The sequence below is a fragment of the Schistocerca cancellata genome, chromosome 2 (assembly GCF_023864275.1).
Source record: "Schistocerca cancellata isolate TAMUIC-IGC-003103 chromosome 2, iqSchCanc2.1, whole genome shotgun sequence".
Taxonomy (NCBI): Eukaryota; Metazoa; Arthropoda; class Insecta; order Orthoptera; family Acrididae; genus Schistocerca; species Schistocerca cancellata.
In genome coordinates, this window is record NC_064627.1 from 826,859,111 (window position 1) to 826,873,619 (window position 14,509).

At 43.4% G+C, this 14,509-nt stretch overlaps 1 protein-coding gene across 1 annotated transcript in view; it reads left to right on the forward strand.

Moving 5' to 3' along the window:
* Positions 1–14,509, forward strand: part of LOC126159020 (uncharacterized) — a 514,849-nt gene that overhangs the window by 166,754 nt on the left and 333,586 nt on the right. The window contains exons 12-13 of the mRNA XM_049916483.1: positions 6,676–6,758; positions 14,416–14,468. Coding sequence (XP_049772440.1) covers positions 6,676–6,758; positions 14,416–14,468 — 136 coding nt within the window. The remainder of the gene's footprint in view (positions 1–6,675; positions 6,759–14,415; positions 14,469–14,509) is intronic.

Consider the following 14,509-nt stretch of genomic DNA (forward strand, 5'->3'; position numbering starts at 1 on the left):
TGGCATTGGACTTAGAGCCACCAGTAGGCCCAAAGTGAAGGCCAAGTCTCTTGGTGGCTGCTAATAGAACCAAGTCTATCCGAAGACTGGCGTAGACTACCCCTTGCTGACAGTAGCTGCCTGACTGGAATTTCTTTGACTAAACATGGGGGTTGTTTGTACTGTCTTGGTAAACACTCATTTTGCTACTACATTGGGTGTGGTCATGTAGGCCACAGCAAGTCTGCGGCTCTGGTGTGAAGTAACCAGGTCATCTAGACCATGGTATATTTGCGTTTCTGCTGCATCGAAATTATTTGCGCTCTTGGCCCCTCCACTTGGCGATATGAGGTAATCACCCAGACGTTCGGCAGCCATGCTCGCTTCATCAGCAGGTAGTTCTGCAGTAACTCGTGTCTAGCAATCTGTTTTGACCTGCTTCTCTGACCCCTGCATTAGCCAAGGAACTTGTCATAATTTTTCCCAGCCGCATCAAGTAATTTATTTGCGGCGCAGAGTATGAAAAGAGATTGTTTGGACTGACAAATCGCTTTGGTGCACACCAATGGAAGGATACCTGTGCCTCTAAAACCGATGAACCCAACTTACTGACAGTGCAGTGCTCACCCAAATGGTGGCGGTATTCCCGTGTGGGAGAATGCTTACAGAATGTGAGGTAAGCTCCCTGACAGGTCTGTCTTCGTCTCTCGACGTAGGAGACAATGTTTTGCCGTTCAGTCAAGTGCATTCGTAATTTATGCTTTCGCCTAGAGCATCTTACAGTCGTCAAGTACATTCAGCAAGAGAATGCACGATCCAGCGTTCCCAAATTGTTGCAGGCCCTAGCATGTTTTGAGGAACATCCGATATTGCTTTTTTGGCCACCTAGTTCCCTTCAACTACATGGCATTGATCCTATGTGGGACGTCACGTGGAGGCATTCTACAACACGAAGGAATTTGAGCTAAAATAGAGGTTTACCGTCATTCGTCCCATGCACCATTCGGAAGTAGAACGGGGAAGAGAGGAAAAGATAGTGGAAACAAAGGTATCCTCACTACACACCGTAGGGTGGCTGGCGGAGTGTAGACGTACAGGTATGTGCAGATACGTTCCCGCCGTGGACAAGGCTCTGTCCATCCTCCATGAGCTGCAGGCATGCACTGAGTGGTCGTACATCACAATACCTTCCCAACGCATCCAGTGTGTCGTGGAGTCCATGCCACGACGAGTCACCGTTGTCATCTATGCGTGCTCATGTGTGTTTCTCACACCGTACTCAAATTTACCGGGCGACAACAGCACTATCCTCGAACGTTTTCGGCTAACGTATGCAGCTAGTAGACTATATCTGCGTCGTCCCAGGCTTAAAATCTTATTAACAGATGAGCACCACACTATTTGGCAAGCAATAATACCTTGTTGAACCACACATCAGTGTCGTTCCAGCTCACGTAGGGTGGTGGGGAATCCATATAGGATTTCAGACTTACGGTACACATGACATTACACACATCCTGCGTTTTTAATTTGTACGTCATATTCGGTATTAAGCTGTGGAATACTTGGAGAAAGCCATGCCACATACACACAGTCAAATTTTAGGTATACAATCTCATTCCAAAGAAATTACTAAGATAATTAATCTGCTGAAAAGCTGAAATGGGTATGGGGTTGTGGCATTTCAAATACACGACTAGAAATCTGTTCTTTCTGTATAGGAATTGTAATCTTTATACGACGGTAGGAACTTAAAAAATGGCAACTATTTATTCACAACCGATACAAAAGAATTACATGTTTCCACCTGTTACTGTCCTTCAAAGTAGTTACCAGCGTTGTGTAGAACCCGTTGCCAGTGATTTGGAAGGCGTAGTATACCGTTATCAGAGCCTGTTCTGTTGATAGTGTGAATGGAGCGGTCTACTGCCTGTCGAATCTCTGGAACAGTTCTGAAGCGAATGCCACAAAGTGGTTCCTTCATCTTCGGGATCAAATCAATGTCACAAGGACTTAAGTCGTATTACTGTTCGTTTTTGGAGCATCTCCTGCGACCAGCTTTGCGAAAGAAGCGGTGACACTTGCGCGACCCACCCATCACTTTGCACGACAATACGCGGGCGCATACAGCGCAATCTGCGGCTGTTCTGTTCGGTCGAAGGGACTTGGAAGTATTGCACCATCCACCATACTCCCCGGACTTAAGTTCTTGTGACTTTGATTTGATTCCGAATATGAAGGAACCACTTCGTGCCACTCGCTTCAGAACTGTCTACTGCCTGTTAGACAGGCAGTAGACCGCTCCATTCGCACCATCAACAGAACAGCCTCTGCTAACGGTATACTACGCCTTCCACATCACTAGCAACGGGTTCTACACAACGCTGGTGACTACTCTGAAGGACAGTAACAGGTGCAAACATGTAACTCTTTTGTATCGGTTGTGAATAAATAGTTGCCACTATTTAAGTTCTAACCCTCGTATATGTAAGGTACACATTATCGAAAAGTATATTTTCGGACCCTGACTGTTGAGGCAGGACAGATTTAAAAACTTGCTTCGAGTTTCACTGCCACTTTCCCAATCTAGGTTCTAGAAAAGGTAATCTATTCAAAAGCAATTGCACATTTCTGTCAACATAATTCTTATAGAGTTCAGAAAGGATTTTCAGAAAACATAGGACCTTCAATACACTAACCACAACACTCAGTATTTGAATCTTCTGTTACTTATCCTGTCTTATTGTGCAAATGCATATGATGATGATGATGATGATGATGATAATGAAGTCCCATACTCTTTAACAGAGCATAGGGGAACGATGCGGGGCAAATATATATATATATATATATATATATATATATATATATATATATATATATATATATATATATATATATATATATATTATAATTAAAGTCAAACTTTGAAATCGCTGTAGAAATAATACCACTGGTCAGAATGACGTCAAATTGCAAAGGAATATTATCGGAGAAGGGGGAAAAACGTATGGCAGAAGAAAAATAAATAGTTACAAAATGTAACAATACATGGCGCTGTAAGCATCATAATTTAATAGTGGCCGACTACAAATGCCAAATGAATCATACAACAATGCCTAAGGTGTACGTTTGACGTTAAACAAACTGTACTACTCAGTGTGCGTGAGTGTACAGGTGTGCTACTGTTGGTTACGTAAGCCCATCCACCACGGCAAGGTCATGTCACATTGGATGATAAAAATCGGTTTTTAATTGTCCTAAGGCCAAAAACAGCATAAAAAGCATCAATCGAAATCAAATCAGATTATTAATTTCCGTATGACTGGCGCAAAACATGTTCAATATGAGATTATTAATTTCAGTGTGACTGGCGCAAAACATGTTTAATATCCTATCCACCGTTTTCTGCAAGAAGTTGAAATCGAGAAACAGCATGTTCCACAACTGATCGAAGCGTTTCCCGGGTCACGTTCAGAAAGTGTTGCGCTTTGCGTGCCTTCAACGCAATTAAGTTTGCAATCGGGAAACTGAACACAACATCTTTCATATAGCCCCACAGCCTGAAGTCACACGGATTAAGATCATGTGATCGGGACGGCCAGGCTGTAGGGAAATGGTGGCTGATAATTCTAGCATTTCCGAAATGGCGCTTCAGCAGCTGCTTAACTGGATTTGCAATGTGCGGGGGTGCGCTTGCTTGCATAAAAATGATCCCATCCACACATCCACACTGTTGGAGAGCTGGAATGACGTTTTTGCGCAAAAGACACTCATGGCGCTTACCAGTGACGATACAGGTAACAGGACCGTAAGCACCTGTCTCTTGTGAAAAATATGGCCCTATGATAAATGATGCCGTAAACCAGCACCACACGGTGACCTTTTCAGGATGAAGTGGTACTGGTTGATTTGCGTGTAGATTTTCCGTTGCCCATATTCGACAGTTCTGTGTATTGACATATCCTGTCAGATGGAGGCCGGCCGGGGTGGCCGAGCGGTTCTAGGCGCTACAGTCTGGAACCGCGCGACCGCTACGGTCACAGGTTCGAATCCTGCTTCGGGTATGGATGTGTGATGTTCTTAGGTCAGTTAAGTTTAAGTAGTTCTAAGTTCTAGGGGACTGATGACCTCAGAAGTTAAGTCTCATAGTGCTCAGAGCCATTTTCTCGCATGGAAGTGGGCTTCATCTGTCCACAAAATCTTCCACGGCCAATCATTGTTCACTTCTATGCGTGCAAGAAATTCTAAAGCAAATGTCTCTCTTGCTGGCAGGTCAACAGGAAGCAACTCGTGCACGTGGGTTATTTTGAATGGATACAAAGAAGGATGTTTCGTAGGACTTTACGCAGCGTGCTCGCGGGTATGTCCAATGTTCGAGCAGCTCTCCGTGCACTGCGCGTTTGCACACCACCACTCGTCTCCTCCTGTATTGCTGTGGCCACTGCTTCCTCGACGTCGAATAAATTCGTTTCCTCCCTCTACCAGGTTGCACACCAAAAGAATCCGTCTTTTCGAATTTCCGAATCATTTTCTCCATATCGACGGCTGTCATCGATCCAACGTCTTTTTTCAAACCCTTCAGTGTCCGGAACTTCTGCAGAACGACGTGTGCACAGTCATTGTTTTTTTAATACAGCTTTACAAGAAGAGCGCGATCCTGCATTCCGACAGTCATGGCGAACGTCGCAGACGCGAAAGGAGGAAAAGCCGTGTACCCGGTGTGTTTATACCAACTTCAATGGGTCGTGCGCGTGACACGTGTTTTCATTTACGTATTCTGATACATACAGCGCCATCTGTTGAACGATGTTCACACTATTTTTTTCTTCTGCCATACGTTTTCCCCCCTTCTGTGTTAATATTCTGCTGCAATTTGATATCAATTAAACTGCTACTTTTAACCGACCAATTACCACGCTGTACAGAATGTTTATAATAAATCACTACAAGTGTGCCGGACGCATTAGTACAACTTATATTTATTTCTTGCTTCATAGAAAATGATATTGCCTTGCCGAACTGAAAGATATTATGGTTCAAATGGCTCTAATCACTATGGTACTTAACATTTGAGGTCATCAGTCCTCTAGACTTAGAACTACTTAAACCTAGCTAATCTAAGGACATCCATGCTCGAGGCAGGATTCGAACCTGCGACCGTAGCAGCAGCGGGGTTCCGGAATGAAGCGTCTAGAACCGCTCGGCCACAACGGCCAGCAAGATATTATAATCAATCTAATGGAGATCTGTCAACTGCAAGAGAAGTTAATGAGATTTTCTTTGATATTACTAACTAGCTATGTGTTCACTGAAATTGCATAGTTGACAGTGTATTCAGTTCTTTTCTGCGTCATTCTTTATGTCCACCTTAACAATAGTGTGCGGGGGAAATAAATAAACAACATGCACATTGCACGTAAACAAGATAGAGTCTCCAATTTTTTAATGTGTACTTTAATACTAACTGTACCAGAGAATCAGACCTTGCAGTGCAGTGACTTCTGAAATACTGCCGATAACAGCCTATGAAACTGTCACAACTGAATCACATTACTTTAGATAACTGTTCATGTTGACAACTGTCTCACAATACACTTACTTCCTTAAGAAGTTTATTATCAACAGTCAATCACAATTTTAAAAAAAACAATAACCTTCACAAATTTAATGATTAAAGAAAAAATCTAGTGTACTTCAACAATCAGTGCATATAGAACTGAAATATGCAGCAGCATTTTAAATTTTTTATTAAATATATCGCTGGTGATATGAAACGTTTAATTAATAAAACTTAAGAATACATTAAATTAAACTCATACGTCTTTGACAACTGTTCCTACACAGCAGACAAATTTTATTGCAGATAATATTATTGTGTGTGTTCTGTAATAACAAACCTAGAATATAATTCAGTTTGACAGTCATCGACTAAGTAGACGTAGGTGCAGCAACTGTAAATGTCTTTTGTTTTCGCATGCAAACACTTGAAAAATGAATCTGACTTTCTGCCTGTGTAGAATGTGGATCGTGCGGTAAGACTATCCGGCCGCGGTGGCCGAGCGGTTCTAGGCGCTTCAGTCCGGAACCGCGCGACTGCTGCGGTCGCAGGTACGAATCCTGCCGCGGGCATGCATTTGTGTGATGTCCTTAGGTTAGTTAGGTTTAAGTAGTTCTAAGTTCTAGAGTTCTTATGACCTCAGATGTTAAGTCCCATAGTACTCAGAGCCATTTGAGAGCCAGTAAGATTATGACGCATTTCGCGTGTGATCATTGGAAGCAATCACACAAAAAAACTAACGTTTTATCAAGTTTTTCTAGACGAGAAGACTCGTATATCGACTGTATGAATGTCTGTCGACAGCCTACGATGAAATGCATTGCCAGTGTAGACACCACGACTTTGCGACTGAACCCCAAGGAACATTTCTACCGCCTTGGTATGAATATTACGTCCATACGTCCCGAAATACCATTGTAAAGCAGTCACATGAACACTCAACAAGACGTGATTCATTTCATTAATATAGCCTTCTCATACTGAGCATATTACGCATTCTTCAACTAGAATGAGAATCTCTCTCTCTCTCTCTCTCTCTCTCTCTCTCTCTCTCTCTGTGTGTGTGTGTGTGTGTGTGTGTGTGTGTGTGTGTGTGTGTTACTACATCATTAGTTTCTCTGCATTTCGTGTTGCAGCCGCAGCAGCCCCTGTCTCCACGGATTTGCATCGACGCTCCGGTACAGCAGGCTAACAGCGGGCCCAGTACCTGCAACGAAAGGTGCGTATCAGCTGCAGGACACTCGCCAAAACTCGCCGTCCACTACGATAAAAAATAGATACCGTACAAATATCACATGGATTCACAACGTCGTCAGTTAGTGACATTTGTTTTTTAACGCCCCCTTTTCCTGTTTATACTTCGTAGGTTCACTGACTCACACAGGGCGTTACTTGTGTAAACCAACATAACCTATGTGATTTCTGAATCTGCTTGACAGATTTAACTTTTTCTTCTGTCTGCCCTTTTATCTGAGAAGTCATCCATTTGAATATGTCTGGGATTTCGACGGTGTATTTTTTGATACTGAGAAGCGGCCAGTAGCTAATACAGCACGTCCTTGGATTTGGGCAAAAATTATCGGAAATACCATTCCTCCGGAACACATTCAACAATATGTAAGAATGTACGGGCTCTCCGCGGTATCCATTAATTAAATCTTCAAAAGTTTCTAACTGCGACGGGCGGTTGAAATTCCACGAGCTTTTGGTTGAATTCTCCTCTGGCTTTGTCAAAGAAACAGAGTGCCGAGCCGTCGATGGTTCGTATTTAGCTGTACAGTGTGCTGTGATTTTACTTGTGCTCAGTTCAGTGCCCTATAAGGAATTACAAACGTCTCGTCCCAGCTCCAACCTCCTGGATCCCACAGTGTACTGATCTGTAGATCGCCATTTTTTTAAAGATTTTAATTTCAATCTCTTCTTTTATTACATTACCTCAGAAACAGTTCGTCTTCGTAAAGACAGAAGCTTTTTCAAAGGTGATTCGGTGTCCATTTTCTAAAGCACTCTGCCTTTTGCTTATTTTTTCGTGGTAGATTTGACATAAAAATGTCATGTTCTAAGCTATCGTCACTCCGCAAGTGTGCATTGTTTCTCCGGTGTAGCTGTCGCAGACAGCACTGAAGCGTGGACAAGTATTTTCTACATGGCACTCGTCCTGCTCTTTGATTCGTCGTTTCGGCGGTCTCCCTAAACCGTCTGAGGCAAGTACCAGGACGGTACTTAAAGGGGGGTAGGACGTCAAACGGACCGACTTGGAGCAGGAGAGGCACCATAGGACATTTTATTTTTTACTGTCTATACTTTTACAAATAAATTCCTAAAACTTTGTCAGCATGACGAGGAAGGATTCAGGATTCACACTCATAACAGTGGAAGTGCGAAAACATAACAAAATAATTTTTTTTAGATATGAAATTTCATCATTTTTTCACTTACTGTTGGCTGCATTTGTTGCTATAGGCACATTTTTCTTCACAAGTAAGAGAGATTATTTGATGAATTTTTCACAGCATACAAACCATACTTAAAGGTGTATGAAACTCTAGAATTTTCGAAATCTATTAAAAACTGTGGCAAAAATTGAAATAATTAACTACAAAATTTGATTATTTTCTAAACATAAAGTTTAAAACGTAACAGCTCATTCATTTTTTCATAAATTAAATAGATTCTAGAGTTTCAAACACCTGTAAGTATGGTTTGTATGCTGTGCAAAATTCATCGAACAGTCTCTCTTACTTATAAAGAAAAGTGTACCTATAGCAACAAATGCAGCTAATAGTAAGTGAAAAAATGATGAAATTCCACATGTAAAAAAATTGTTTTATTATGTTTTTGAACTTCCACTACTATGAGTGTGAATCCTGAATCCTTCTTGGTCATGCTGACAAAGTTTTATGAATTTACTTGTAAAAGTATAGACAGTGGAAATTAAAATGTCCTGTGGTGCCTCTCCTGCTCCAAGTCGGGCCGTTTGACCTCCTACCCCCCTTAAAAACGATATGACAGATTTCGTTTCTCGTCTTCCCAAACTCTAGTTTCTGTTCCTCGTCGACGCTAGATGTAAAACCGTAAAATTCCTTGATTCCAGTGACACACAGTCACGTCAGATTTCACTGTGAGGGGAAGGCCTGGCAGTGGGTTCAGATAGTCACGTCAATGAAGCAGAGAAAGGATGAAATGACAGCATGCCTCCTAACTTCTGGCGGGGAAAATATTTAATTGTTCATTTAAACATAAGCCAAACAAGTGTTGTCATGTCGAAAGGAATGCGGCAGGTTGTCCATAACATGGGGTTAACGCCAATATTATCATTTCGTTAAATATTTATTTGGCGCAAATTATTATTATTATTATTATTATTATTATTATTATTATTACTATTATATCTCAGATAGTAACCAGTACTATACCATCAATTTATTTACCATATTAAAAGATTGTAGCATTGCTCATGTAATGTGGTTCGCAATTGATCGGGCGGCAGCGAACAGTTGATTGATCAATTTTGAATTCAAATGTTCTTAGGTTGTTAATGCCCACTTTGTAACCTTGAGAACAGTCCTGGATTGACCATAGCTCACACCTTTCGCTGATATAATGCGCCCCAAAAAAGATATCTCTTTCCGAGCTGACGTTACCTTAAGGGGCTTAACAGTCAAGCCAGCCTCCCTCAGACGACCTAATTCTTCGCTCATGTGTTCGAGATGTTGTTCAAAACTCGCGATATAGACCACCCTGTCATCCAAGTACTTTAAATCCTAGGTTCCCTAGCACAGAATCTAATATCCGGGACACGACGCCACACCGGCAACAAGACCGATCGTCACCCTGTTGCACAAACCTGTAAATGGCTTAGAATCTTCATGCAGCGGAATTTGATAATATGCTTCATTCAGATATAGCACGGTGAACACTCTTACCAACACGAAACAAGTGATACAGTTTCTGTAAGTCGGGGATGGGAACCGACCCTAACACTACCTTTTGGTTCAGGGCGCTGTAGCCGACGACTGGCCTCGACCCGAGCCATTAGGCTTGGGCGCCAGGAAGATGGGAGCCGCATATTTAACGTTACCTCTTTGTTTGTAATATCTGTCTGCCCTCAAACTAGCCCACTGAAGGTGCACTGGCCCACGGTGTGTTGTGGTTGAAATAGTGCGAGGGACTGACAGTGTATCACAGAGAAGCATCCATTAACTGTGTTTGTACACCCGCTGGCTAAAATGCCATATACCTACGTCAACGAAGAATATGTTGATATTGTGTATGTTCATTGAACCGTGATTTATTTTTAAAGAATATTCTTAAGAATTTATTTTATTTACTAGCGATTCATCAAGAACATTAACACATTTAATCACACTACGTAAGCATGGAAGTAGTTGCCAGGGAGTAACTGATGAAATCATAACTAAATTCCTTTTAACAAATGGGAATTTTATTCACTTTAATAGTGCCTAAAGCATTTTTAAAAGAAACAGATTTAAAATTATAATCTGAAAGCACCCTCTAAATATAAAAGTTACAATTTATTCAGAGGCAGAAAGAAACTAGTGTAGACTGTATGAGCTTTAGGGCAGAGAACCTTCCCGCTCCCTTTTGACACGGCGGTAGTTACGACCGCTCACAACAGCCTCTGAAAGACTGCACAGGTCCAGATCTGTAACACACCAGATAACTTTAAACTAAGAGTTTTAACAATGTACACAAGCACACAAACTATGCACCCACCGTAGGAGGGATGGAAATGGCACAAAACACTAACAATTAAAATATTAACCTTGCCACCGAAGGTGCAACTTGATTTTAACTTCTAAGAAAAGTCTTAAGGTGAAAGGGTGGCAACTTAATGTACTAAAATGATCATTTAAATAAAAGCCCATGAAATGCAATCTTATATAAAATTCTACAAGGTTGGCCAAACAGTAGTTAGGATGCTCGACAGTACACAGATACCGCCTCTCAAGATCATAGGCAATAATATCAAAGTTTCTAAAGATCAAAACATATTTCAGGTATTAGGCCGTTACACTCCAAGCAATAACTTTGTTAACACACCAAATCCGACGAACATGACAGAGGCAGCTACTAACGTACGGTAGATTGATAGGGAGATTACCGAACAACCCGAACCGCAGGTTGCTCTAACGCGCCCCTATTCCACAAGGAAAAATGGACCACCCAATTTATAAACAACCACCTTCCCGCGGGTGGGACGACCCCAAAGCAAAACGGTTGGTGACCTTGCCAAGAAAACAAGTAGAATTTAACAAGAGTAAATCAAACAACGTCTCACTAATCACTTAACTTCTAAAAAACTGCAATTTCTCGAGAAGACCTGGCGCAACACCCCAAATCGCTCTCCCGAACCGTCCGCTGCCAGCCGCTTCAAGCCGGCCGGTGTGGCCGTGCGGTTCTAAGCGCGTCAGTTTGGAACCGCGTGACCGCTACGGTCGCAGGTTCGAATCCTGCCTCGGGCATGGATATGTGTGATGTCCTTAGGTTAGTTAGGTTTAAGTAGTTCTACGTTCTAGGGGACTGATGACCTCAGTAGTTAAGTCCCATAGTGCTCAGAGCCATTTGAACCATTTTGAACCAGCCGCTTCAACGGTCGCAGGAAGGTGCGCCGATCTCCCGTCTCACGGCATCGCAGCTCGCACCGGCCAGACTGATGTCGCGGGTTGACTCCTGTTGCTCTTGTGTCGACCGCGAAGCCACTACCCCTCGCTATACGCCACGGCCCACTGGACTCATGTGGCGATCTCACATGCGCCGACACTCAAACGGACAAATCATCTTGTGTCTCAGTGCGCGACCGACCAACCGATCGATCCAACCGCCAATGACCATTGCCTGAGCAAACTCGACCGACTGGCGAGCTCATGACGCCCCTTAAATGCACGTGAACAGGCAACCTTTCCCCTTTCCCACCAGAGGGAGACACCAAAGTTGCGACTGCCGCCAGAAACGGAGGGCGACTGCTTCACACTACGCGCTGCGGCGCGCTCTTCAAAACAACAAATTTTACCACAGCTCATTCATGTTTTCTGGAATGTTTGTGCTCCTGGTGCTGTTGAAGAATAATGTCGGTGCTTCCCGACTCGTTGATTACCTGATTGTAGTGTGTTTGCCAGAGTTTTCAGCTATTGTGCGAAACGGGTATTCTTTCAAGTTCCCATTTTTCTTCTGAACCTGTAGTTGCACAGCCTGGCCGCCGTTGTGGCGGAGCGGCTCTAGGCGCTACAGTCTGGAACCGTGCGACCGCTACGGTCGCAGGTTCGAATCCTGCCTCGGGCATGAATGTGTGTGACGTCCTTAGGTTAGTTAGGTTTAAGTAGTTCTAAGTCAAGGAGACTGATGACCTCAGATGTTAAGTCCCATAGTGCTCAGAGCCATTTAAACCATTTTGAACAACCTGTGCAGGAACAGCAACACACAAAGGTGCAACGTAGTGACGTGTACGATAATACTTGAACTGAATACGTATATTTCATTCGATACTGTATAAAACAAATGTTGTAATGTTTACTAACTACTGTTGTACATGTTTAAACTGGACAGTGTGTTGAATAATGCAGAATAACAATGTGTATTAAATGTGTTCTATCTCGGAAACTATTAGGAATAGGACATCTGAATTTTTTACTTCAAATGACAGTTCCTGTTAAATTCCTGAATACTGACCATTCCTCCTGGAACACTCTGTACAAGCACCGCCATTGTGATCAGGGACAGGCTGACACGAACCGGCTAACCTCCATGTCATCCTTTGACATTGGCGTCATTTGTCGTTTTAGCAGCTCTGGTGCCGCTAACATTCGGTCAAGCAGGTCCTCAACTGGGAACATAAGGCGAGTGGACCCCAGTGTGGAACCCCCACTAAGTAAAAGTTCCTGGCGGCATCGGGAATTGAACCCTGATCCTCTGCATGGCAGATAACCGCACTGGCAACATTTTTCTTTTTTCGTTCTTTCTTTTTTCATTTTTTCTCCCTCTTTTTTTTAACAAAAGTTTGGTATATCTGATTTAAAGATTGGAAAGTTTATCTACACTGATGCCACAGTACACAGAATGCATTGATTCTTTTGGATTCTGTCTTTTGTTGGGTCATCGGATATGCATAATGTGTAAAACTCCTTCTACCTACGAGTTTAGCAATCTTGAGAATAGTAACTGTACAATTCAACATCTCGTAATCGAAATCCAACCAGTGTCATAAACGAAGATCCTATAACCTGTGGCATTTCAATCCCTGTTGAACATTGCGACCACTTCTTGCCTTATACTGTTGCTGTCCTCTTTTTCTTCTTCTGTTGGGGAGCCATAGTTTCAGCTAAATCTCTCCAGCAGTACTAGGTTTCTGCGTTTCTTTTCGTCTACGTATTTGGAGGCACCGCGTGTCCTTATACCTATCTTCTGTTTGCTTTGCCAGTGGGTGTTCCTTCTCCCCTACTGCTCTGCATTCTGATGACATCCTCAACTCGAAACTACTCAGCCACACAGGATCACATGCTTTATACACTGAAGAGCCAAAGAAACTGGTACACATACCTATTATCGAGCAGGGCCACCGCGAGCACGCAGAAGTGCTGCAACACGACCTGTCATGCACTCAACTAATGTCTGAAGTAGTGCTGCTGGGAACTGACACCATGAATCTTGCAGAGCTGTTCGCAAATCCGTAAGAGGACAAGGTGATGGAAATCTTTTCTGAACTGCACGTTGCAAGGCATCCCAGATATGGTCAATAATATTCATGTCTGGAGAGTTTGGTGACTAGCAGAAGTGTTTAAACTCAGAAGAGTGTTCCTGGAGCCACTCTGTAGCAATTCTGGACGTGTGGGGTGTCGTATTGTCCTGCTGGAATTTCCCAAGTCCGTCGGAATGCACAATGCACATGAATGGAAGCAGGTGATCAGATAGGAGGCTTACGTACGTGTCACCACTCAGAGTCGTAACTGGATGTATGAGGGGTCCCATATCACTCAACTGTACACGCCCCACACCATTACAGAGCCTCCAACAGCTTGAACAGTACCCTGCTGCCACGCAGGGTCCATGGATTCGTGAGGTTGTCTCCACATCCGTACACGTCCAATCGCTCAATACAATTTGAAATGAGACTCGTCCGACCAGCCAACATGTTTGCAGTCTTCAGCGGTCCAATGTCGGTGTTAACGGGCCCAAGGAGGCATAAAGCTTTGTGTCGAGCATTCATCAAGGGTACACGAGTGAGCGTTTGGCTCCTAAACCCCATATCGATGATGTTTCGTTGAATGGTTCGCATACTGACGCTTGTTGGTGGCCCAAAATTGAAATCTGCAGCAATCTGCCAAAAGGTTGCACTTCTGTCACGTTGAACGATTCTGTTCAGTCATCATTGGTCCCGTTCTTGCAGGACCTTTTTCCGGCCGCAGCGATGTCGGAGATTTGATGTTTCACCGGTTTCCTGACATTCACGTGAAACGGCCGTACGGGAATATCCCCACTTCATCGTTAACTCGGAGATGCTGTGTCCCATCGCTCGTGCGCAGACTATAACAGCATGTTCAAACTCACTTAATTGTTGATAACGTGACGTTGTAGCAGCAGTAACCGATTTAACAAATGCGCCAAGCACTTGTTGTCTTATATAGGCGTTGCCGACCGCAGCGCCGTGTTCTGCCTGTTTACGTATCTCTGTATTTGGATACGTATGCCTATACCAGTTTCTTTGGCGCTTCAGTGTATAAACAAAAATTATTGTTTGTGTTTGTTGCTTGGTTAAAATGTGGAAGTGCTCCCTTTGATTGTGTGTATTATTCTTGTTCTTTTGGTTTGGGGTGCGGAGTGTGTGAAATGGACGGAGCAGTACGGGTGCGGTGTTGCAGGCTGGAGCGTTACTCTCAGGACTCGGCGGGCCTGTCGCCGCGCCGCAGCCGCAGCCCGCTGGGACACCGCACCTCAGAGGCCTCCGCCGCCTCC